Source organism: Fusarium venenatum, assembly GCF_020744135.1.
Source record: "Fusarium venenatum strain MPI-CAGE-CH-0201 chromosome Unknown EDB82scaffold_3, whole genome shotgun sequence".
NCBI classification, from domain to species: Eukaryota; Fungi; Ascomycota; class Sordariomycetes; order Hypocreales; family Nectriaceae; genus Fusarium; species Fusarium venenatum.
The window spans coordinates 1,383,259-1,408,654 of NW_027072131.1; the positions used below are offsets into that span (position 1 = coordinate 1,383,259).

Genomic DNA, 25,396 nt, shown 5'->3' on the forward strand with positions numbered 1-25,396 from the left:
ATCATCAAAGGATAGACCAGAACAGTACTGGGTCAAGATGACTCCAAAGTCGATGGATATCAGTCATCTTGCTCAAGGTGTGTATTCATTCGGTCATTCCTCAAAGGTTCAATTAGATCAGGAGGTGGAAGAATAGTCTTTTCTTGAATCAGGATTCTGATCAACTCTGGCATGGCATGTTCAGACTCACAGTAAGCCCATCCCGAAGTTGTCTATGGTCTACCAGTACCTTTCGAGATAACCAAGCCCAACAACCGCAATTGTCCTCCAACACTTTAACTTGAGCGATTGACGTAGACCGGCCGCCCTTGAACTTGATCAAATTTAACCTGACGTATCCTAATCTGACATCTGGCGTAGGTGACAAGCTTCAACCTGACGTCAATTGCGTATTCAGTTAACATCTACCGATGTCGATACAAACTGTAATGAGCCCAATGCGATTAGCGCTCAGGTCTTCTTACAGTAGTTTAAACTTAAAATTGGGTTTTAGAGTTTATGTCAAGCGGGTATAATTTACCCGATCCCTCGTGGCAAGCGATCCATAGTTCATGCTGTCGAGTGTTGGTTTCGTCTGTTATTGTTGTGTTGAACTTCTGGGACAATCGTTTTCAGATCACTAGTTTTTTTTTTCTTCAAGACAAATAGAACATCTATCTTTAATTGTTTCTATTTATCAGCCAGTGTGATCATCTTTGGACAGGCTTGATTAGCAACCTGAAGACTGTCGCGCTTCCAGCATGAGGGAGCACTACATGCTGAATACATGTTGACCAAAGGCAACCCTCAGCTGTTGGGCAAATCTCCAAAATACACATTGCAATGCAAACCAGCAGGCTGGGTCAGAGTGACATTCCCGATGTCGTGAAACGTAGCCAAGAAAAGAGCTCAGGCCGCGGCAACAACATAGGGGTCTGCGCACAGTACACATAGCCGATCCAAGGCCATGGAACTGGATGGCGCATTCATGCAAGGAGGCGTTCAGAATCCAATGTGATTCGGCTTGTTAGCAAACAATCCAAGTAAGACTGTGTGGCAATGTATCTCGATGTGAGTTGATGAATTTGTGTATTCTCTAAGCATACGAATTACCATCGAACAGTGACTACAGGCAAATAGTGAATATCTGTGTGAGTATATGCTGTCATGACGATTATGACGCAGCGCCTGATGGGCGATTCCAAACTACAAGCGAGTATCGGAATTTGGTTGTGGACTGGCGGTAACAGACGTAGCGCAGAACGGCAAAGCGGCAAAGCGACAAAGCGAGCTTTCATACGCGCCCCATATCAATTGAATCATAGGGTATCTGTACCCGGACATAAGACTCAACAACATGACATGTCATAGACTCTAGGTAAGTTGGGGCCCGAGTCGTTTGCCAGTCAGAACAGAGTGCGCGAAAAGGGCACCCATTTCCGTATCTTAACGAATCAAGTTGTAGGCTAGTTAGTGACTTAACTAAATGTGAGAAAGGGTGCGTAGCTAACTAACCAAATACCCAATGTATGGTGGCATTTGGCTGGTTGTCTGGTTGTTCACCCAGGCTCCGGGTTCATGGGGAGCATCTCGCGAATCGAGCGGACATCGAACATCGTACCGCTATAGTCCACACTTGTGCGGTACCCGTACTGTATGTTGAAAATCGTGGGCGATGCCCAGGGAAACTGGAAGGCGACTTGACACGAGTCAGAAATGAAATTAGTTGCAAAGAGCTGACAAGTACTTTAGCTAAAAAGCAAAATTGTGGCACCACGATTATGTTCGGTGCAACATTGGAAAGGTGATAGAGAGAGGATCCTGATGTTGTTTCTTTAGAACGCTATGTTGTGAAAGATATACGCCGGATATAAAGTCGCATCGTCATACGCACTCCTGGCATCACAGGCCCCGCCGTGGAATTTGCGAGCCTCCCTCATCTCCATTGGGGTTTTTGAGAGAGCCAAGTTTGTGGGAGAAACTCCTGTACAGATGTGCAGATGTGCCAATCGACAATCAACGCTGCTCCCGTTGACGAAACGGCACGGAACGCAAGACAAAGTAACGGTTGCATTGAGCGAGGACCAAGTATCCTGTAGCCATTTGGGTATGGGTGGCCCATGGCAAGTACAATAAACGCGGTGGCGTTGACGCCAGTTTTGAGCGCCTAACAGCCAACAAGTATCCGTACCTAAACTTGGCGATCAAAGTACCGATCGTAGTTTTTTTTTAGTAGAACCATAATAGGACGTGACTGCATAAGACAAGAACTGCACTGTCTCTTTTTGGACGTCTCTATCAGTTCGGCTAGAAGGTTTCAGTGTTAGTGCTGCACTCTACTGTAATTTGCCATTTCAGAGGAAATGATCCGTGGACATCGCAGATCAGAGACCGACATCAATAGAAGTCAACCCGGGTGTGATGATACGGACGCGCGTGACAGATGGCAGTTGACAGCTGCCATCGGCTTTTAGTTAGTCCTGTCAATGGCTTCCAAGCTGAGGCCAGCACAAGATAACCTTTGGGTTAGCTTTGCTAAGTGCCTTAATTAGACACGAAGGAGCTACTGCGAGATTGAGCTCGCAGGTATTGTCTACACAACGACTACCTAGTCCAGTGGCGGTTAGGTAGTGAGATGCAAGTGACGGTCTCAGCAAGTTACTTACGTCTAGGTAAGGAAGGAGATGAGGTCTCCCTTCCCAGTTACCTGACACGCAGGCGAGAGTGGAATACAGGAAAGAACATCACATTACGAATCGCCTGTTTCTGTTTGTGAAGGCAGGTAATACCTACCGACCCTTCTAGCCTTCTATGCAATGAGCACAGATCTCTCTCTACCTTAAGGTAAGTAAGTACCTATGAGATGGAGGTAGTGGATCTCATCTCTCACTTTTCCCTCCGAATCATTACCTAGATTCAGATCTGTTCTTTACTTAAGCTATCGCCATGGTAGCTTGGTTGATCATTGTGCTGTTAGCTTTTGAGTGTTTCTGAATGTCAGATGGTAGGTATCTCTTTTCGATGATCGACCCGCCCGGGTCCACAGATACCCATCTTAGGTCACCTACGGATACCCTACCGTGTCTACTTGTAGTACGGTCCTTACAGAACACTCGCCTCGCATCTGCGCCGTCACTCTGTAGGACGTTCAACATCCTGGACTCGTTACTGCATGCTTAGCGTGCCTGCGCACGCAACCCAGAAGATACAGCAGGTACTTTGTGGTCCAGTATCGTCTTCGCTAATGTTCTGCTTTGCTCTATCCAGCCACTCACATGTTTTGTTGCTTTCCCTTGCGACATACACAGGTATGCTTATTGTCTGTTCGTACCTGATATTGGCTGTGGTCCGAGAACAAAGAGGCTAAGACGATGCAAGTGGTATTCCATGCCCAGGGCAAGTTTCTCTACCAGGTACTGCTTCGAAATTGTCTAATAAGCCCTTGTGTACCTTGTTAGATACCGTCCCCCCTGCCGTCCCCCCCCCCCCCCTTCCCTTAAGTCATTGTCCATAATTAACAACTACCGTTCTTTAATCCATATATCGAATCATATCTGCGGCTCGGGCTTACAGAGCATTGCTTTCAGACTCACTTGACCGGCGTCGACTGTTCTTCACTCAGGTCGCTATCGTCACCAGATCGACAAACTCAGCTCTGCCGCCATTAGTCCTCATCCGACACCTCAAAGCAATATTAACTATATTTAAAGTTCACTCACTTCTACGTGGTGTCCGCCTCAACCGTCTGAAACCCTTGGCTTCGAGCCATTTTTGTTCGTGGCTGCGATCTGACGGCGTTGCTGGTTATACATCTCGTCACGTCTGGTTCATGAGCAGCGAGTAATTTCTTTTTTTTTGTAGTCCTCGCATCTACCTGCGCTAGACTCGCCTCTTGTCATTATCAGATTGGCCTGTACGTGGTGTCCTATCTACAGGTCCTGTTCTGGACTGTCATATCTCTGCTGCAGGCTTGCTCAGGCTCGGCATAGACCAAATCCGGTTCTCTGTGGGTGTGGGTGGTGGTCACGACTCGCCCACTTTGTTTCTCCATATTGTACACCGCAAAACTCCGGTTGCCCACGGCATCTCAATCCTACATCACTATACCTTCCAGGCGCTTACTGCACTGCAGCGTGCGTCGTGTCGCCTCTTTCTTTCGTTTTTTTTTTCTCATTCTTTTTTCTTCTTGTTGCCAGGCATCGTCGTGTGCTTATCAACATTCCCAGTAACCCCGGTATCCCCCGTTGATGTGCCTGTCTCACATAAAGACTTTGATTTATCTCAGTCAATAGCATTTCTCTAGACAGACGGCCTCGTACATTTACTCGATAGATCCGTCTCATGTCACCTCTAGGTACAGTGCCAATCTAGCTGCCACTCCCCTCCATCGCCCACACAGTGGAACCGCCCGCATTCCGTCTTACAGCCGGCTCCCTGGAAGTGGTGGGCGACGTGCTGGGCCCTTCCTGTCTTTTGTCTTTTCTGGCTTGAACCATCCTACGTCCTCATTGGACATTGCAGAAGGGCTTGTATGGGGTACCTGGTCTATGTAAGTTCACCATCGACGCAAGCGATCTGAGCCGCCACCGACCTCCACGAAGCTAATAAGTTCGACAGCTAGCACTCTTCTTACCACACTTATAACTTCATAATAGTCCTCTCCGACCCCCACGACGTCTATGTTTCTTAAAGGCGTGAGTACCGCCTAGATCTCACTACGACCACCAGCGAGCACCCAGATCATGTCGGAAGCCATGCCTCTACCATACACAACTGTCACGAGCTGGGCCCCGGGCACGTATCACGGTCCTCGAGGCCCAGTACATCCTCAATCCGTGCCTCCGTATGAACACCAGTATGAACACCAGCTACACCATCCGGCAAGCTATAACGGCGGTGCACCTGAAAACCGTCGCCCTTCTCAGATCCATCCCGAGCAACACCCAAGGACTGGCCATGCCTATCAGTTGGTTGACATGCAGAGCTCTATTCCGCAACATCCATACCCCCCGCCGCCGCTCGGGGTACACTCCCACTATTCTGCTAGCAACATGGCCGATTATCACGACAGATTGGGCAACGGGCAAGATCATCGCTCGAATCGCCCTTCACTGTCGCACTCAGCGTCAGGGGAGCAGCCATATTCATTGGCAAATGGTCAGCCCATAGCAACAAGCGATGTGCAGCTTCCGCATTTTACGGGTTATCGGTTCGACCCAAGAGCTTCAACTGTCAGTGGACCACATGATCTGGCCAGTCCTATGATGTCTCCTACCGAAACACGACCGGATCATATGAGAATATCGGGTCTTGTTGCTTCTGGTCGAAGTAGCGGGGGACCCATGCATGGTAGCACACAACCATCTGGCATCTCATACAGTCTTAAAATACGACAACAACCGTTGGCGGCTAGGTCGTGTGGCTTTGGCGAAAGGGACCGAAGAGTTATTGACCCCCCTCCAATCATTCAACTTCTCATCGAGGCTCCAAGCCTTAGCAAAGACGAAATTTCCCAACATCTACGATACCCCCATTATGTTATGAGCTGCTCTATCATCGATGAGACAGGTGCCCGTGACGCATCTTTCATGCCTGAGGAGTATCGGCAACAGCGTAGACTTATGGGATCGTTAGTGGCCGGTTCCTTTGTTGGCAAAGATGAGCACGGCGAAGAAGGAACTTTTTTCTGCTTTGGGGATTTATCTTGCAGGACTCCAGGGTCGTTTCGACTCAAATTCAGCATGGTCAAAGTCGATCCTGGTCGCGCAGCAGAAGTAAAACGTTGTCCCAACCTTGCTGCAGTTACAAGTGAAGTTTTCACGGTCTACACAGCAAAGGACTTCCCAGGCATGCAAGCGAGCACGAAACTAACGAGACGGCTCAAAGAGCAAGGATGCCTCATTTCCATTAAGAAAGGGAATGATCGATCCAAGAATGCTAGAAGCCATGACGATTCAAGCGAGGGAGATGACGAAGTCGAGATGGCGGCACAAAGCAAGAGACGGCGGCGCTCCACACGACAATAGGTATACTATGTGATATATGCGGCGTTATTTGATATTATAGGGGCAGTACATGCCATGCATACACGACCAAGGCTGGGGCAATATGGCGTTTTCTAAATTAATGATGCTGCCTCGGTGTTTCTATATCGCGTTCTAGAATTAAGAATCGGGTACGCTCATCATGCAACGGGCTTACTTTGTACCAGCAAGGCACTTCTTGGATAAAATAATGGTATTCTATTTGCTGGCAAGGGTCGTGTGCCTTTTACGTCTATGGTGGAAGAAAGGGCTAGTGCTCAGGCGACTGCCTCCTTAACTGTCCTCTCTCAACCCTAACCCCCGAATGAGTGTTTGTGCTCCTTACCGAGTTGGCTCCCTTGGGTTGCCGACTCCAATCCAAGAAAGTATGTTACCCCAGTAGGCCCTCGACCGGTTACAAGACCACGGGACTATCTAATTGGAGCATTCCCCGTGTGTTTCATACCGTTGTAGGGAGACTAGAGTACTCCTCATTTTAGCTGTTGGTCCAAGTTTTGGGCGAATGATCACGCAAGAAAACCCTGGAAACAGCCGTGACAATAAGATATTGGCATCCACATGCGACTCAACAGCCAACAACCGAATGTAGCGAGATTTGTGGGAGCAAGTTGTCTGGGAGACATTCACCTTGTGATGCGATTGGATCCTATTCGTATATGCCAGCAACCTGCAGTGCTTGGGCATGAAGTTGAAGACAGCGTGAAGTCCATGATGCGAGAGGGGAAGGCAAAGTCTTTGGTATATGGGATTACGGAATAAAATTACATTCCACGGCCGCTGCGGATGAAAATATGGAGAATCGACTTCCTCGTTCGTCCACGAACAGAATACATTTAAGACAAAAAACGAGGTACATAAGTCGTTGGACATGACATGTCAGTATCATAACTCACACTTGCATGTGCATAACAGAAATACACTCGATCAGAAGGGTACAAGGTGTCACTGGTGGCTTTTGTAAGTCAACGGGGCTATTTTCAACCCTCTCAAGCTCACTGACCTCGCCCAACAAAGAAGGAGGTAGGGAGACTAGACGAGAGGATATCCTGGTGGTTGGCAACCACAATACTACCCTACTTTAAGTTGATCGGCAACTAACTTAGCGTGGAGATGGATGTTTTCGCCTAGGGGAAAGGTAGCCTAGCTACCCAGTCAGACAAGCAAGGGTCCCATCTGGTTACACAAGACACAGCAAGGCGACGAATCAGCATCCCTTAGAGTCTCTTGGCAACAGTTCTGATTATTCCCACGATACCTGCATTCTCATGATCAACTAACCCAATTTAGTTTATATCTTGGTCCATTCAAGGGGCAAGTGAACCACTCGAACTGCTCCTCCGACCAACGTTCATGAGCGATAATTGACGCTGATACAGATACTAGTGCGAGGTAAGGGAGCTCAATAGCCTCATTTTATTTTGTCTTCAAGGTATCAGAAAGAAAATGGGGAAGCGAATAATTGACGCTGTTACTGACCAATTGTAGATCTCGGAGATCTGCAAGTCGTACCAGAATAAGCGACATGCTCTACGTTATTGAAGATCCAACCCGTTAACTGCCTGACAACCAAAAGAAGGGGAGTCTTGCGAGTGAATTGCTTTTGACGCAGGCCGCAGCCCTCGGCCGATTGCGGAGAACAACTGAGTCGAAATGTGAACGATCATATCATACTGCAACATTCCAATCCTTTCTACATTGATTGGTGCACGAGCGACATGCAGACACAAGAGGCCCGGTCGATCAAGGAAGGCTTTCTAAGAACTACGCTGGTTGTTCGGCTAAGCAAAGCCCGGCATAAGTTGAAATCCTCTAAGATATACCGGACGTCAAGAAACTACCATGCGGTTAAGGCATCTCGATGATACCCTCCACAGACTTTACAAAAGGAACTCCTTTCGGTTTTGGAAGAAAAAATGTGTCAGATTGATACTTTACAGGGAGGGGTGATCAACCCCATCTGGCCTCACAGACCAGAAATGGCACTCAACTCGCAAGAGAAAGTCAGTTCCCCTTGAATCCACATGACCAAGTCGCATGTCTCCGGAGAAATGTATATTTCGTAATAAGCCCGATTGCCACGTCGTACGAGTCTCTTTCCAGAGTGGTTGTCTCAGACCAGACTGCAACTTCAATTTGCTTCTTGGCGCGAAGCGCTATTTTGCTGCACTCTTCTATACTTGAACAGGATGTATCTATACATATATCTCCAATATTGTGTCAGAAATGAGGATCTCCCAGAGAGATTTACTATCAGGCCATGACTGCATATGCACCGCACGAGAGTCTACCCCCGTGCATCTTGAATCGTGGGGCAAGACGTCGGAAACGGCATCAAGAGGCTTCTGTGGCTTGTATGCGCATTGAGTGATATGCACATGCATACAGACATGCAGGAAACTTGATACGTGCACGTCAGTGGTCCAATTATGTCTCGGTTTAAGTCAACCCGTCCATATAAGGGCTCTGTATGCTGTTCTGGAGGCAAATGTCTTGGCCTGTTGGTGGCGTCGTTACTATCGCCCACCCAGCCGACCTGCCGATATAGGCCTTAAGAAACACCAAGGGCTTCATGTGTGGTGATGCGAGAATGAAGAATAGGGGAAGAAGATTACAAAGCTACCTTTTGCATATTCGTTGTTATGCTGTCTTGTTTTCCAAGACAGTTATGCATAATGGTGATCATGAAATACAAAAAGCAATCACCTTGAAAGGACCTCACCGAGGCACGTAGTCGGAGAAACGAAATAAGTAATATATGCAGCTCCAACACAACACATTTCGTACAACTAAAGATATGAACAAAACCGCATCAAACCGCCGAGCCTCCTGTCGAGGACGTCGGCTGCACTCAGCCACTTAAGTCAAGACACTCGATGCCAAGCCCGTAACTAGGAACATGTTCTATTCATTGTAGTTGCCACTGTACTATGTGCCTTATCACGTTCCAGTGTACAGATCTAACATTTCTTGACGGTTATCGAAACTCATACGTAACTCACAAGGGGATATAGACACTCATTCAAGACATCTGTACCGTATTTACAATCAAGAGTGAAAGCGCTTGGTATCTATCTATATATATTCCCTCATTTTCCATAACAGTGGATAGATATGAATACATGTTATGCAGCATCTTCATGGCCCTGCGATTCACCCTGCTGGATTTCTCAGGGCCTGAGGTCTTCAGAAAAGTTAACTACATAATCAAACCACCGCAACTTACCTGGGAACTTTACTGATGGAGTATACTATCACTTATACAATTCATTCTTCTTGATACAGTGGCTGAGTCTACTCATAACATGTGGTTCGATGTTCGTGTAGTTTGAGCGATGAGATAGCGATAGCCTGTGACACTGGGTTCATTCTTACTCACTATAACGATCAGGAATCAATTTGTCTATAACACATGAGTACTTCATTGAACTTTGATCTTCATTATCTCAACACATCTGTTGTTATCTTAAGATTTGTCTAAAGTAGAGATAGTTGAAATCCAGTTGTAGTCGGGTCACATACTTTAACAAGCTTCAATAGAAAGGTCCCAGTTCATAAGGCTTCAAGTTTAAATCACCCGTTGTATTATAGTCACTTAGTTTCCAAAATTTCAACACATGAGACGCAGATCTCTGAGCCCTGGAATTGCACTTGCCATGCTTCAGTTGAGAACCGATTGTCGTCAATTTCGCCAACTCGGACAAAATCTCAGTAAGGCACACTATTCGTGGCGGCTCGCTGTCAATCTAAAAAAGAGATGCAAGTTTCATTAATTTCCCATTAGTGCACAGAAGGTAAAGAATAGTTGTCAAAGTCAATAAGACCTTAGGGCTCAACATCAGACCAAACCTTGCAGCAAAACTTAAGCTCTGAATAGATTGCAAAAGAATCCTCCCTCATTCAAAACAGTAAGGTACATTACATAACTGTTGCGGGCTATTATGGTCATGTTATATACAGTCGTATTATGGACATTATAAGGAGTTATAATTACTCAAAGGAATCACACGAGTTTGTAAATGGCTATTATCAGACGACGACCGTAGCTTTTTAAATAGACATGGCGGAGAACACTCGAACTCGTCGTCACTATGTGTATGTTCTCAGTCGGCCACTACCACAGTAATCACAACTTCTGAGAAGTCTTATTTCCTTACCAGACTTAAATTTCTCTCTTGTCGCTAGGTATGAATTGGTACACGGGTACTTGCATTTAGTATCCCGGCACGTGTGGTTTTGGTACAACACGACTCTGCATGAAATAACGGTGAGTCCACGGCTACAATTGCCTTCTATGTATTAGGTCTGATCGCATCTTGCCGAATAAACATATGAAAATAGACATGAGCAGGTTACGGCAGCTTGCATGAGCGGTGGGGGGGTAATCAATCGGAGGGAGATGCGGTATGCCGATGATATGAGAGCGGGCGAGTGCTTGATCGAAGCTATCATCACCCAAGGATGAGGACAATGCGCATGCCCACGCATTGATTATTAAAGGGAGTTGCTTGATCTTTAGCTGGCTGGCTCGCATGGATGACTATATGAAGAGCTTGATATGGCACTATGAGTTGCGGGAGAAAATGGGTTGTGTAGCATGAAACCTGCTCATAATTCTCAGTTTATTTGTAGATAGAACATCATTTATATGTTCAATCGGAACGATGGTGTGGACATTAGTCCAACGGCTATTATATATACGATTGCGAAGCAAGTAAGGAAGAGTCATAATGGCTATTTCAAAATTATGTGTGCTAGAATGATGGAAAAGAGACTACTCAGACTGCATATGGACGTTGTCTCGCAATTGTAACACAGCAGACCTTGTGGAACTTGTCACTTCAAGCTATATACTGGCCACAGATTTAGTCACACAATATTCTTTAGATACAGTGAAAGGTAAAGAATGAATCTCGGAAGTTCTCGCTCCCTTCGGACTCTAACATATTTGATCTGAGAGTGATGATATTTTATAATCATAAAGAATAAGCGTAACTGGACTAATTTGTTTTTATAACAATGTCTGCGATTAGTTGAAACTGAAACTATAAGAAAATATTGAGTTCATCCCATGAATTAATGGTGGTAAGCGAGACGGCATAACTGCTCGTATTATTTCAAGGATATCAACATCCATTGAGAGCAACGATGGTTCATCTGAGCCGAACGCATGGAGAAGATAAAGAGCAGAAGCTTAGACGATGAACACATTGTTAACTTAGGACATTAGGTGAAGATGCTTTACATAGTAACAATAACAATAACAATAATAAAAGTAATTGCTGAATAAAGCTAAAGCTAAGGTTGGTCTTTGTCAGAGTAAAAGCACGGATAGAAGCCGCTGACATGGAAGGACAGAAAGTAAAGTTCGTTGGTGGAGTTGACTGATCAAGGGGTCGCTTGCTAGCGCGTTTCAGCACTTTTGCAGTATTTCCTGCGAGTCGGCGAGTCGCCAAAGCCACGCGATATTATAAGTTTAATTAGAATGGCTTTTCTTCTCCTGGCTACAGAAGACTATGTGAGCACTATTGAAAGGTAGGCGAGGTTTGCATTTGGAATTCAACAGAGTAGTCGAGGTTTGACAAGATAGAGAGGAAGGATTTGTTGTTTGTTTGTTTGAAACACCCGCGCAGTTTAAGATGGTACAAGGACAAGGATCAAAGTTTGACATTTTCAATGTGACATGTCAGTGCTGATGATATCAGTAGAAACAGACTAGAATGATATATGAGTCGACTGCGTATCTCAAACTGATATTGGCAACTTGGAAACTAACTTAAGCAGCAAAAGGCTTAGGTTGATCCCCTTTGTTGATCTCTTTGGAGAACTATCCCGATCTTTCAGATTAGCTTCAGCCCATCAACAGTACCGACTACTACGCCTAACCCAACCCCTGCTACACCAACAAGGCCCCTGCTGTTTCAGGCCATGTCACGATCTGCAGGCACTTTACCCTGGATGGTGACCCTGTAATCTGTATCTGTTGCGGGGCCGCCGGGTCTTCATTGTTCAGAGTCCAACGTCTTTTTGTTCTATTCGCTTCGTTCATTCATTCTTTTTTCTTTCTCTGGCCAGGGGTTCTTGGTGCAAGACAAGCAACGATGATGGTGCAACGTACATGGTACAGAACAGAGTACAACATCACGATCGCTCTGAGCAGAACAACAAGTGTTCCACCAGAGATGAGGCGCAACTGCGGCTTCAACTGATCTTTATCTCCAACGCTCAAGAATGACTGGCGGTTTGGATAACCGGCGTGACTGCCAGCGCATCTCTCTATCTGCTGTGCTCTCGGGTGGGCCTTGACAAACTCTGGCCACGCACTGCAATGTCAGCTGTTAGTTACCACGAATAGCCTCAACTGAACTAGGGATCCCTTTTCTCCTTGACCATTAACTAGAGGCTAAGGCTGGATGATCCTTGTCAAAACCCCTGGTTCATCCAGTAGCTTGGGCGGTAACTGTAGCGGCTGTGGCCGAGGACAAGGCAACCCAGTATTTGAATGCAGGTACGCTTCGAGGCCCGCAAGAAAGAAGGAAGAATGGCCAATAATGATGGCCAATGCCCAATAATGTTGCTGAGTTTTACCGCTTAGTCTTGTCGTTCGTTTCATGTGTATTGCTCTCCCCATTCATTCATCAGTGAGTTGTTATAAATATTTAGGAACAGAGTCGATAAGGAATTGGCCTCCCTCTCTTGGCCATGAGGTGAGATGTGGCGCCAACGTTGTAGCCAATCCTCTTTCATAGTCTTGCCGCACTAGAGACCTTTTGTATGTAGAAATGTTTGAAAACGCCTTGGGCTGGCGGTAGAGGGATTGGACAAGCCCCTTAATGGGCCAAGCCAAGCCTTCAACGGTGGAGCCTTAGAGGCTCCATCGTCAGTATCCTTTGATCAAATGGATTTCATGGTTAAAGCCAAGATTTCTAAATCAACGTCCATGCACTCTGGTCCCGCTGACAGACCTGGCATCAAGTGCTTTGCAGTGGCTTCGCAGCGGGAGACCAACTGTCAAACGCTGTGCTGGATGCGCTTTTAGGTACCCCACCCCTGTTCGCACAAAGAACCTTCCAACTCTAATCCTCGTCCAACCTGCGGATACTTCTTCTTCTTGAATCCCCTCCACACGCTCCTTTTATTTTCTACTTTTCTTTTCTCTTCGTCCTCGTACACTGAACTGCTGGGCACGTCCTTTCCATTCATTTTATCATTCACACATTCATTCATAACTGTATCTGCAGAGCAGTTTCAGGTACTTTCGCTTCCCTGAGCTGTTGTTACCCTCATTTTTTCTCGACTCTAACCTCGCTCGCTCTGAATCACATCACGCACATCAACGGCAGTGATTGAACGAGTCTGGACGGTTGCGAAACGAAACATTCATTCTAGGTTATCACAGGTGTTCCGGTATCACCTGCGTGCTTCCCTCCCCTGCCTTACACTGGTTCTCCTCTCCTCCGCTTCTTCTTGAAGAATTAGCAAGTTTCCGCTTTCCAGTGCTCAGAGTCCTAGAGACTTCTTCTTCGCCAGCTCTTCAACTATCTTCACAACACTTTATTTAAAGTGACTACTTGAATATCATCCATCGATTATCACAAACATCATAAAAAATGAAGTCCACTTTCGTTGCAGCCGCCGCGCTTCTCGCCGGTGCTGCTTCCGCCGCCAAGGAGGAGGGTACTTTTGCCGTCTTGCGCTTCACCAACAAGCAGCTTACCAGAGGTCGCATGGATCCCATTCTCTTCCCTGGAGAGACCTCTACTCACGTTCACAACATCATGGGTGGAAGTGGTTTCAGCACCAGCGCCACTGGAAAGGACCTCATGGAGTCAAAGTGCAGTAACGCCATGATCAAGGGTGACAACAGTGCCTACTGGTTCCCCAGTCTTTACTTCCAAGATCCCAAGTCTGGGAAGTTTGAGGACGTTGAGTTCGACTACTTCAACGCCTACTACTTGTAAGTATAATTTCCCCGTTGTCTCGTCAATCTGCGACAAGCCCCTCTCCCATGTCTCACCTTATCTCACTCTGCCGCTCGTTGCGCACATCACTAATATCACCATCAGCTTCGAGAAGACCCATGATGAGATCAAGCCTTTCCCTGCCGGTCTGCAGATTGTTGCTGGTGATGCCATGACCCGTACCATGCCCAAGGCTGGTGCCAAGCCCAACCTTGATCCTTCCAAGGGTCCTGTCAATGCCGCCAGAATGACCTGCCCTCGCGCCAACAACGATTACTCTACCCCCTCTTGGGATGCCAAATCGGACGGTACCACAGCTGGTGTCGGTGACCCCATCACCAAGAACGAGGGTGTCGGATTCCCTGACCGAACCTGTGACGGCACCTTCTCCCCTCTCCGAGCTGATGTTCACTTCCCTTCTTGCTACAACCCCAAGGCTGGCCTTACCGACTTCAAGAACAACATGGCCTACCCCGAGGACAACGATGGCTACCTCGACTGCCCCAAGGGCTGGATCCACGTCCCTCATCTTTTCTACGAGGCCTACTGGAACACTAACAAATTCCAGGGCCGCTGGACTGAGGGAGAGGGCAAGCAGCCCTTTGTTTTCTCCAACGGTGACGTTACTGGTTACAGCAGCCACGCTGACTTCATGGCTGGCTGGGATGAGAAACTTCTGAAACACATCATCGATACCTGCAACGCCGGTACTCTGGGTATGGACAACTGCCCCGGTCTTTTCTATGGCCTCAACAAGGACGAATGCACGATCGAGTCTGAGATTGATGAGAAGACCACTGGTACCTTGGACAAGCTACCTGGAAACAACCCTCTCAGTGGTTTCTCCTACGGTGATGCTCCCTCTATGCCCAACAAGGGTGACGACGACGAGAAGCCCAGCAAGCCTTCCGCTGAGCCTTCCGTCAAGCCTTCCGCTACCAAGTCGGCTCCCGAGGACAAGTCTACCGCTGTTGAGGCGCCTCAGTACACTAAGCCCGCCGACAAGCCCGAGGAGCCTACCGTCGCTATCCCTAAGCCTACTCTACCTTCTGTCCCTGAAGTTGTGTCCGACGCCGCTGCCGAGGCTACCAGCGTTCTCACCAACGCCCCCAAGCCAACCGAAATCTTCAGCAAGCCTGACCAGCCCAAGAAGTGCAAGTCCACCCGCGTCCACACCGTCTGGAACACTGTCACTGTCACTCAGACAGCCAGCGTTCCTGCCCAGACTGAGGACGCTGCTGCTGCTCCCGCTTACAAGAGGGATCCCGTTCGACGACATGCCCACCAGCATGGCAGCGGATTCAACAACTTCCGTCGCCGCAGCCACCGTCACTAAACTCTGCATTCTCACCAGAGTACCTCGACTGCTTATATGATAACATGTATAGCAGCCTAGGTGGCCAACGCTTTTTTTATCACATTTCGTTACAATGATGCATTTATTAAAACGCATCTTGTACAAGAGGGGTGTTCCAGTAACCCCCTTTTGCTTTGGACTGGAGAATATAGGGACGGCGATTTCACGGCAAGGCATTTGTTTTTATCAATTTGAGTTTGCGTGGTGCAATGGAATTTGGGAAGTTGAGGGGAGGAAAATGGTTGGATGATTCGATTCGATTCGCTTCTTAACATGTATATTTATCGAGGACATACCTTGCTTCACAAGGACCCGATTGCGCTAGACGCGACTTCTTTCGCCCATTATGAATCAAGGGCAGATACCCATTTCATACAAAGCGACCGGCTCAAACATATACAAGTGAATTAAACTTAACATCTGACTGTGATTGACATGGTTTTGATCTGCTGTACCTCTACTATGGACTGCTTTTAACAGTTTTTCTTAAGGAATATTGTCTGAGGTGATCTTGCGGACGTGTAGAAAGCACTCGAATATTTCTATCTAGGAACTATGATGTGACAAACACAGGCCAGAATGTAGAATGCAACACACTTTACTCTAATGATGTACCAGATAAAGCGGATTTCTGTAGTTTTGACAAGTCTTCGCCATGAAATTCGATCAGTAGCAAGCAGGGGCGACTTACACGATCTTGCCGTCGGCTAAGCCCCGGCTAAAGTACTATACCAGCAATTCTCACTTTAATTTTCTTCTTCATCGTCATCTATAGCTCATTGGACAACATCTCAAATCGCCTCAAATATGTCTCTTTATCATGAGGCTGCTGAGATCCTGACAGGGTCTTCATCTGAAGGCGGAAGTCTAAAGTCCCGTGTTTTTAAAAAGAAGGGCCTCAAGTCTGCTCCTAACCAGGTCTACGCCTTAGTCCTGGAGAGTTGCAAATGGAGTCCCATCCTCAAAGAAGTGATTGAGAAATCAGAACTTCTCAAATTGGAGCGAAAGGTTTGAACTTATCTTTTATAAAGTTCAGAGACTGTAAGCTAATTATGGATCAAGCTCACACCGACGTTGTCATTACTTCTTGTCCATGACCTCCTACTAGCAAAGAAGGGAATTGCGCTTCCACAAAGCCATGGCCTACGTGCATCTATCGAGAGACACAAAGCGCGCATCAGCTCAGAGTTCAAGCTTGCGCGGCTTCGCAGAAAGATGCCGACAGTCGAGGCTCTAAAAGAGCAAGTTGAGAGGGACTGCGCAGGCGAGGAAGCAAACTACCCTCGATGGGTTCGCGTCAACGCTGTGAAGAGCACATTGGAAGAACAGCTTGAGACCACCTTCTCCAAGTACACCAGAGCTACATCGATTAAGGAGGTTGTCACCAATGCTGGAAAACTCATCTATATCGACCCTCACGTACCGAATCTCGTGGCAATCACTGCAGGGATCGACCTCACCAAAACAGAGGCATATACCTTTGGCAAGATCATTCTTCAAGACAAAGCATCCTGTTTCCCCGCCTATCTCTTGGACCCTAGGGTAGAAGACGGAGATTTGATCGACGCGTGCGCTGCCCCTGGTAACAAGACAACACATCTGGCAGCTATCGTCAAGGAGCATACGCCCGAATTCGATTCACCCAAGCAAGCCATTTATGCATTTGAGAAGGATCCTAGAAGAGCGCAGGTCCTGCACAAGATGGTCAAAATAGCTGGCTCAGATTCTGTCACGAAGATTGGATTTGGCCAAGACTTCATGCAGGTGAAACCCAGAGCAGATAACTACAAGTCAGTTGGAGCATTGCTTCTGGATCCTAGTTGTTCGGGGAGCGGTATCGTTGGACGAGATTCGATGCCGGAACTTCATTTACCAGAACCTTACAGCGGTAACGGAAAAACGCCACCAACAAAACCAAACAATCGCAAAAGAAAACACGAGAAGGTCGAGCCGGCCCCTGAGAGTGTCATGATAGACGACGATGGAAACGAAACAGCGATTAAATCAGAGAAGGACCTCGAAACACGTCTTGAGGCTTTGTCGTCCTTCCAGTTGGTTCTCCTATTACATGCTTTCCGGTTCCCATCAGCAAAGAAGATCACATACTCAACTTGTTCTATTCACATGCAAGAAAACGAACGCGTCGTCATGAGAGCTCTCGAATCCGACATTGCAAAGCGAAGAGGTTGGCGCATTCTTCTACGGAAGGACCAGGTTTCCGGGATGAGAGAATGGCCTGTTCGTGGGCTACCTGAAGCATGCGAAGGCAACGAAGAGATAGCAGAAGGCTGCATTCGCTCTTACAAAGATGATGGACAGGGTGTTATGGGATTCTTCGTCGCTGGCTTTGTTCGATCCGGCGAACAAGATGACGCACCTGCTGATGACGAGGGTCCTTATGTGCGAGATGACAACGGTGCTATAGTTCGTGATGTTGTTGGTATGCCTACGTTGAAGTCAACAGGCGAGACCGTTTCTTTGACTACAAGAGATGACAAGAAACATAACAAGGATGAGGAGAGCAGCGAAGAGGAGGAATCTTCAAGTGAGAGTGATAGCAGTGAGGACAACGAATGGGGCGGTTTCGATGATTAATTTGAGATGCCAGCGAGAGCCACGAACAACAATACCGATAATTAGAATAACACCACTTCGAGTGTCGCTAAGTAGTACAATATAGGATGAATGACTATTCGGACAATTTGAATTATGAACCACGGGTCCATCAAAGTGGGTAAACAATTGTTTGGTATCGGGTGATTGATGCAACACTACGTGCTTGATGCAACGGTAGAGTCAAGTACTGGCCGATCTAATGGCGTTGAATTCTACGGTGCCTATTTTGTATAATACCTTCTGGGGGTATAAGTTAATGGGGACGGCAAAGGTTACTGATGCTTTGACTACGTGATGATAATTAGCAAGTGTACTAATCTCCGTCACTCATCCAACGTCACTGTCACCTCCTCAGGGTATTAGAAAAATTGGCCGCCAGGAACATAAGAGGCGAAGTTAGTAGGTCATTTTATGCTGCTTAGATCATACTTCTTAGGCTATTTAGTATATCAATGGGACTAGCCAAATCTTAGACAGGCAGATATAAATGCGATATCGAGTTTTGGTATCTTTAACTTGTACAATGATCATGATGATTTCGCCTCATTACTCGTTAACAGGCCAAACAAATCCTTCCTTCCTACATTAAGCTCCATTCCTGTAGACTTGAGCTCCCTGGTTCCTGAACATGATTGTGTCTCTCCGTTGCAGCACCATCAGAGCTCGGTTAAGTGCCTGCTCGCTGTATCCCTTGCCCTCCACCATCTCCCTCTTGAGTGTGGATAGACTAGTGCTCCATCCGATGGGAAGGCGTCGCTTCAGCTCTGCCTCAAGGCGGTTGACTTCGTCGTTCAACTCACGACTGCCCTGGTTGCTGCCTTGGTTGACAGCATCCATGGTGGAACCCAAGAACAAACGGATGGCCTCGTCCACGTGTACTTCGGTGGCGATGGGGGAGAGACTAAGCTTCGCAAGAGACTCGGTAATACGAACGATAGCCTCGAGCTGACGAACAGTAATGGGGATAGAAGAACGAGTGTTGGCCTCTATCTCGGCAGCGTGGACCTGCCGACGGATGGAAACAAAATGGGAAGAAAGCTTCTCGGCAGCCTCAGCACTAAGTCGGGGGGCGCATCGACTATCATTTGTTAGTATAAACAGGAGGATGTGGCGACAAGGGGGAAACTTACGTCTTGCAGTAGGTGATATATCTTCGCATCTTGTCAATGGCGATTTCAGACTCAGTCATGTCCTCAGCACCTCGACCGTTCATCTGAATACCGAGAACATGCTTGGCCATTGTCTCGTCCTTTTCACGGCTGTGTTCATCCTTGACAATGTAAATCATGTCAAAACGCGAAAGAATGGTAGTCTGGAAGTCAATGTTCTCTCCAGGAGTCTTCATATCATCATATCGACCGAAAATGGGGTTGGCAGCAGCCAGAACCGACGTTCGTGCGTTGAGGATGGTAGTGATACCAGCTTTGGCAATGGAAATAGTTTGCTGTTCCATAGCTTCGTGGATCGCCACTCGGTCCTCGTCTCTCATCTTGTCGAACTCATCAATACACACCACTCCACCATCAGCCAAGACCATCGCACCACCTTCGAGGTAGAACTCGCGCGTAGATTGATCACGTTGGACGGATGCCGTCAGACCTGCAGCAGACGAACCCTTTCCGGATGTATAGATGGAGATAGGGGCTGCCTTTTCGACAAACTTGAGAAGCTGAGACTTGGCTGTACCAGGGTCACCAAGAAGGAGCACGTTGATGTCTCCTCTTAGCCTCATTCCATCGGGGAGGATCTTCTTCGAGCCTCCTAATAACAAGCAAAGGATTGACTTCTTGATGTCACGGTTTCCATAGATAGAGGGGGCAATGCAGTCAGTCATAACCTCGTAAAGGTCTGGCCGTCGGCTCATTTCCAAGAATTCTTGCTCCTCCTCTTCTGAGAAAGTCGCATTACCCTTGGCTGCTTGGTCGATATCTGACTGGATTCCGACCGCCCTCAAATAAGGAGTACGGATAGCCACAGCACCACCGGTGGAGGAGTTCTTGGAGGCCTTGTTTTGGTAGATCGAAAAGATGCCCATAACAGTACATCTTGAACCTGGAACAACTCTGTTTGTCAAGTATCTATCGGCTGAGATGAGGACGTGCCTGGGCAGTTCTCCTACAGGAACTTGGTCGGGCGCTTCTTGAAGTTTGATAATTTGTTGGTCGACAAACTGAGACTTCTCGTGGGCAACGAAGTAGGGGTCCATGGGACATTTTGGTGTTGGGTCATTGGGGACTCGACTTCGAGAGCATTGTCGGGGAAGAGTGACACCCGTGAAACCTCCCAAGACAGGAATGTTCTGAGTGTGCCCGCAGTTGCGGCATTGGATATGGAGTTCTGTTGCCTTTGATGACATGACTGAGGCACCAATGACAATACCTGGCACACGTACCAGCCGTGAGATGGTCTCGGAGTCGAGATTGCGGATCGAGACATCGTCGGCGTTTGAGTGAAGGAGAAGTTGATGTTCGGGGATCTCAATCTTGGGTTCGTGAGGGAAGACAATGCGATGTGTGCATTTCTTTAGGGCATTTTCGAACTGCAGCTTGTTAGGAATTTACTGTATTCGCTTTGGTGTATTCCTTACTAGAGGGATGATGTCGGCAGGTTCAGAAGCCAGTCGGTGTGCCAGCTCCTCGTTGAAGCTAATCAAGTCGTTGATGTTAACGTCGCAGAAGTACCTCTTGAGAAGCGCATTCTCTCGAAGTTGGTCTCTGCGAAATTATTAATACGTTTGGTCGTCTCGTACGTGATGTTCAGCACAAACCTGTAGACGAAATTGTTGTCGAGCCGAAAGTCGAGGATAAAGGTTTCGAGCTGTGTCTGAAGTTGCAGCCGAGTATCTCCATTCTCACCGAAACTCGGTTCGAAGACGTGAGCGGAGTAAACTGATCCGCGATCCATCTTGTGATTGTTTGTGGTTGTGAATAATTAATGAGAGTATTCCTCTGCTTGATCGTTGTTAAACACAAGAATCGACTTTAGACAGGGGGCATTATGGAGGGGCTTATTCTAGTTGGGGGGCAACCTACCTTTGTCAATTTAGCGGAGGCACGAACGAAACGTGCACTAACTTGACCCTTGACGCGACGCGTATAGTACCTACTGTACGTACCTACAGGAAGCATTCTAGAACTCAAAGCATGAACTGGATCACGTGCATCGCCTTCAGGGGTGTTCCAAAGCTGCAACTTACAAGGTGTCTAGACGAACAAGGTACCTACCCCAAGTACAGTACTGTAATATACCAATAACCCTTTTTGGTGATGACGGCGTATTCTTGATTATTCCTTCATTCCTTCTCTTGTCTTCACTTAATTACCATTTCCAATCTTGTCTAAAGACTTCTTGACTACCGTATTTTCTGTTCGGTTCTTTCAGCGATGATACCCTAATAATACACCCGCCCACTTCGTCACTCGTCTTCCAAGCTCCTTTGCCTCACTTCAGCCGGAGCTTCCTTGATCATGTACTCTCCCAGCTCTCCAACCGCAGCCAGGTCTGCCGACAACCTCACGGCCTTGTCGCCTCTGGGCCATGGGGAGCTTCCGTTCCATAGGTAGCCATAAATACCTTTATTTCTCAAGCTGTTTACTGTGTATGAATCTGACATGTGATACAGTAACAACCATAGACACCCTCAGATGCATCCCCACCCGTCAGCGCGACGTGGCTCTACGGCAAGCTCTATTCACTCAGTAGGAGGTGTTCTTGACAGTGCTCCCAACAGTTTGGCTGCTTCGCTTTATGAATCAAGCCAGAATGGTTTGTTTTAGTTTGTGGAATCTACCATCGCAATGGCTAACCGTTGGAAGCTATCTCAACCCTCCTTCAGCCCCCCATTGTTCGAACTGGCCTTCAGCCTCACACCTCCGCACCAGCTTCGACTGCGCACAAACCTCCAACAGCTCGAGATATCCCCCCGGTTAGCTTGACGAATATCAAAAAGGTCGACGTTGAAGAATTCAGCCCATACCTAACCAAGGTTGGAGCACTATACGAGCAGCTGCAACGACTAAAGGAAAGCGATGAGGAGGCCAACAAGGAGCAGCGTTCGGATCGCCCAGATACCCCGACAGAGTCGAGCGGTGATGGGTATTTGCGGCCGGGCCCAAAGCCCCGGCCAACTCGCAAGGGCTCGACTGCATCACTTTCGTCGATGAATTCGAACGATGGCAACAATCCAGTTCGAAGACCAAGCGCTGGCTTTATCCGAAGATCCACACAAGGACCACCACCTCTGTCCACCATTCCAACCGTGTACTTCGATGAAGAGTTTCATCTCGAAAACCCCCGCACATTCGATATCGTGAGCGAACGATCCGAGGTAATTCGACCTGCCAACGCCGAGGATGGGAAGGGTGCGCTTAATGGAAGCGCTGCGGCCCCGCGGAAAGCTCTTGCTACCAACGCGATCTTGCAAGAAAAGCTATCTTGGTACATGGACACTATTGAAGTTCACCTGATCAACTCTATTTCAACCGCCTCGTCTACATTCTTTACGGCACTGGGATCGTTGAAGGAGCTGCACTCGGAAGCTGCGGACTCCGTCGAGAGAATCAAAACGCTAAGAAAAGAGCTCGAGACACTTGATGAGGAGATTGCGACCAAGGGCCTGCAGATTGTTCACCAGCGGAGACGCCAGGAAAACTTGCGCCAGCTCAACGACGCAGTGCTTCAGCTCAAGCAGATCGCGGATGGTGTTGCGAACTGCGAGGCTTTGGTAGACGAGGGCGCAATCGACAAGGCTCTTGCGAGCATCGATTCGCTCGAGGACCTTATTGCCGGTGAAAGGGATACCACTGCTGACGACCAGCCCACAATACAATTGCTGGACTTGCGATCAGCTTCAGCTCTGCAAGGCGTCAATGCCGATTTGGCCCTTTTACGTACGCGTATCGGAAAGGCGTACGAGATCAATTTCCAAGACATATTGGTCCGTGACTTACGGCGCCATGCCGAGTCAGTGTCATATCAAGAGATTCTCCTTAGATGGGATGCGTCAGCAAATCGATCCAAGGCTGGTCATACTAGATCCCCCTCGGTTTTCCCAACCTATCTGACAAACACCGATGGGTTGAAAGCTGAACTATTGCCAAACATGGTTGGATTGCACCGGGCGAAGCATATCGCTGCTGCAACAGTCGCTTACCGAGAATCTGTCTTGCGTGAGATTCGAAACCTGATCAGACGACCTCTACCCAGTTCTACGGATGATGACAATGAATCTATGATGTCAGTCTCTACTGCAAGTGGCGGTCGACATCTGTCAAATCAAGAAAAGTCGTCCATTCTGGCACGGAATCTGCGGGCTCTGGATCCTGAAGATGGCGAAGAACTTCTTGTCAAAATCTACATCGGAGTTACAGAGACACTCAGGAGACTTACAACCCAAGTCAAAGTCTTGCTGGAAATCACAAGCTCACTTACTGACAATGCACAAGCCGATGCGTTGAAATCACCCCCGGTGAGGTCGCCCATCTCTAGTCCGAGACCAGACAGATTTCCAAGCAACCCAATGGACAACGCAATGTTTGAGGTTCAGGAGGAGCTACACAAGAGCTTGGATATCACCAACCTCCTTGGCCAGGCTGTGGATGTGGCGATAGAAAAGATTGTCAAGGTGCTGAAGGTGCGGGCAGAACAAACTGTGCAGCTGCCACTCACACTTTTCCTGCGTTACTTCACGCTGAACCTTTATTTTGCCAACGAATGCGAGTCGATATCTGGCCGAAGCGGCACATCTCTGAAAAATGTGGTCAATGGACACATCAAAGACTTTGTGCAAAAGAATCGTGACGCCGAGATGCAGAAATTGGCTCAAGGCATGGAATCGGATCAATGGAATGCCAAGGACTTTAATGAGAAGAACACGGAATTGCTGAATACTATTTTGGGCAGCAGTACTCATGATCCTCAAGAGTGGACTGACAGCACCAAGATTTGGATACCCCATTCAGAATTGGAACATCCCAATGAAGAAGAGGCTATTGAAACGAATGGGGCCAGCAAAGAGAAGATCAGGACTGCTACAATCGACTCGGAAACCTTTATGCTGCCCAAATCAGCCATTCTGTGCTTGGACGGCATTACCAAGTTTTCTCACCTAATTAATGGAATACCATCAATGACCATTGATATTGCAACGTCTTTGATTGCGTATCTTCAGCTCTTTAACTCGAGATGCACGCAGCTTATTCTTGGCGCTGGAGCGACTCGCTCGGCTGGCCTGAAGAACATTACGACCAAACATCTGGCTCTAGCCTCTCAGGCGCTCTCTTTTACAGCTACTCTGATCCCACATGTTAGGGAATTTGTGCGACGACATGCTGGATCGGGAGCAAGTCTTTCGAATCTGATGGGTGAGTTTGACAAGATCAGACGGCTGTTGCAAGAGCATCAGGACAGCATCTACCAGAAGCTTGTTGAAATTATGAGTGGTCGAGCAGCCATTCATTCACGAACAATGAAGACGATAGACTGGGAAGCGGATGGGGGCAAGGGCGTTCATCCATACATGGAAACATTGGCGAAGGAGACAACGACTCTGCATCGGGTTTTGACTAAGCACCTGCCTGAGACATCTATCCAGATGATTATGCTTCCTGTGTTTTCCAGTTACAGAGATCAGCTTGGGTCAAGTCTTAGAGATGCAGACCCCAAGACCGAAGCTGGCCTCAAGAGGTATGTAGTACGCAGCCGACTCATGGACTATCCGCTAATGACTCTCTCAGTATGAATAATGATATTGAGTTTTTGACGACGAAACTTGGCAAGGTGGATGGATACGGGGATACGGGAGAGTATCTCCAGAAGATCATCAATTCTAAGCATGTCAAGACAGTGGAACCAGCCACTGAACCCACAGCAGAAAAGAAGGATGATGAACCTAAAGAGAACGAAGCAGCTTCTGCAGCAGAGGCTGTGGAGCTTACCGAGAAGAAGGAATAGAAGTTAAATATTACGACGACTTGAATAATCATGTCATCTTTGAGCCGATATGGCCCAGACCGAGGGTTATATATCACGCTTATGCAAAGTGCACCTTTTGTTGTTGATGCTTGACCTATATCAGTTACGAACAAGCGAACACAGCAATTTCGCCTGGATTCTACCGTCCACTACAGTCTCGGGTTTATCTACTGTACGAGATTTGACGAGTTCGATCCTCGCAGGTTCAAACTGCGGGGGACTTTCTCAGTTCCCACAGTTCAGAGTTATATACCACTGAACACTAGTCACCGCGGCTGGCGTCAGGCTCATCGTGTTTTTTCCGCGACCCGCATTCCACACCTCATAGCATTCCTGCCTCAGGCCCTGACCGGTCGTCTGTTTTGTTCAACAAGCTGAAGTTCTCTTGGAGGACTCGAGGGGCGTAAACGGGAGTAACCCGTCAAATCTTGGCGGGAACCGCCCACTTGGGTTCCGAGATCTTGCCAGGG

The 25,396-nt window shown here is 47.7% G+C and overlaps 5 protein-coding genes across 5 annotated transcripts; 4 read left to right on the forward strand and 1 right to left on the reverse strand.

Moving 5' to 3' along the window:
• Positions 1–4,721: 4,721 nt before the first annotated feature.
• On the forward strand, positions 4,722–6,106 carry EDB82DRAFT_546503 (velvet factor-domain-containing protein; the record flags this gene model as incomplete). Its single annotated transcript, XM_025726672.2, has 2 exons — positions 4,722–5,954; positions 6,077–6,106. The coding sequence occupies 2 exons, from the start codon at positions 4,722–4,724 to the stop codon at positions 6,104–6,106; spliced, it is 1,263 nt and encodes a 420-aa protein (XP_025581215.2).
• A 7,333-nt stretch (positions 6,107–13,439) lies between these two features.
• Positions 13,440–15,362, forward strand: EDB82DRAFT_213233 (uncharacterized protein). The gene is made up of 2 exons (XM_025726673.2): positions 13,440–13,977; positions 14,087–15,362. Exons 1-2 carry the CDS (start codon positions 13,631–13,633, stop codon positions 15,315–15,317), a joined length of 1,578 nt encoding a protein of 525 aa, XP_025581216.1. The 5' UTR covers positions 13,440–13,630; the 3' UTR covers positions 15,318–15,362.
• Positions 15,363–16,107: 745 nt separating this feature from the next.
• EDB82DRAFT_567668 (S-adenosyl-L-methionine-dependent methyltransferase) lies at positions 16,108–18,056 on the forward strand. The gene is made up of 2 exons (XM_025726674.2): positions 16,108–16,346; positions 16,401–18,056. The coding sequence occupies exons 1-2, from the start codon at positions 16,146–16,148 to the stop codon at positions 17,931–17,933; spliced, it is 1,734 nt and encodes a 577-aa protein (XP_025581217.1). The 5' UTR covers positions 16,108–16,145; the 3' UTR covers positions 17,934–18,056.
• Positions 18,057–18,274: 218 nt separating this feature from the next.
• On the reverse strand, positions 18,275–20,968 carry EDB82DRAFT_447524 (MCM2/3/5 family-domain-containing protein). Its single transcript, XM_025726675.2, has 4 exons — positions 20,722–20,968; positions 20,542–20,668; positions 19,085–20,493; positions 18,275–19,032 (listed from the first exon to the last, which is right to left on the reverse strand). The coding sequence occupies exons 1-4, from the start codon at positions 20,856–20,858 to the stop codon at positions 18,540–18,542; spliced, it is 2,166 nt and encodes a 721-aa protein (XP_025581218.1). The 5' UTR covers positions 20,859–20,968; the 3' UTR covers positions 18,275–18,539.
• A 453-nt stretch (positions 20,969–21,421) lies between these two features.
• Positions 21,422–24,905, forward strand: EDB82DRAFT_431071 (Vps54-like protein-domain-containing protein; the record flags this gene model as incomplete). The annotated part of the gene is made up of 4 exons (XM_025726676.1): positions 21,422–21,513; positions 21,577–21,719; positions 21,770–24,638; positions 24,689–24,905. The coding sequence occupies 4 exons, from the start codon at positions 21,422–21,424 to the stop codon at positions 24,903–24,905; spliced, it is 3,321 nt and encodes a 1,106-aa protein (XP_025581219.1).
• Positions 24,906–25,396: the final 491 nt, after the last annotated feature.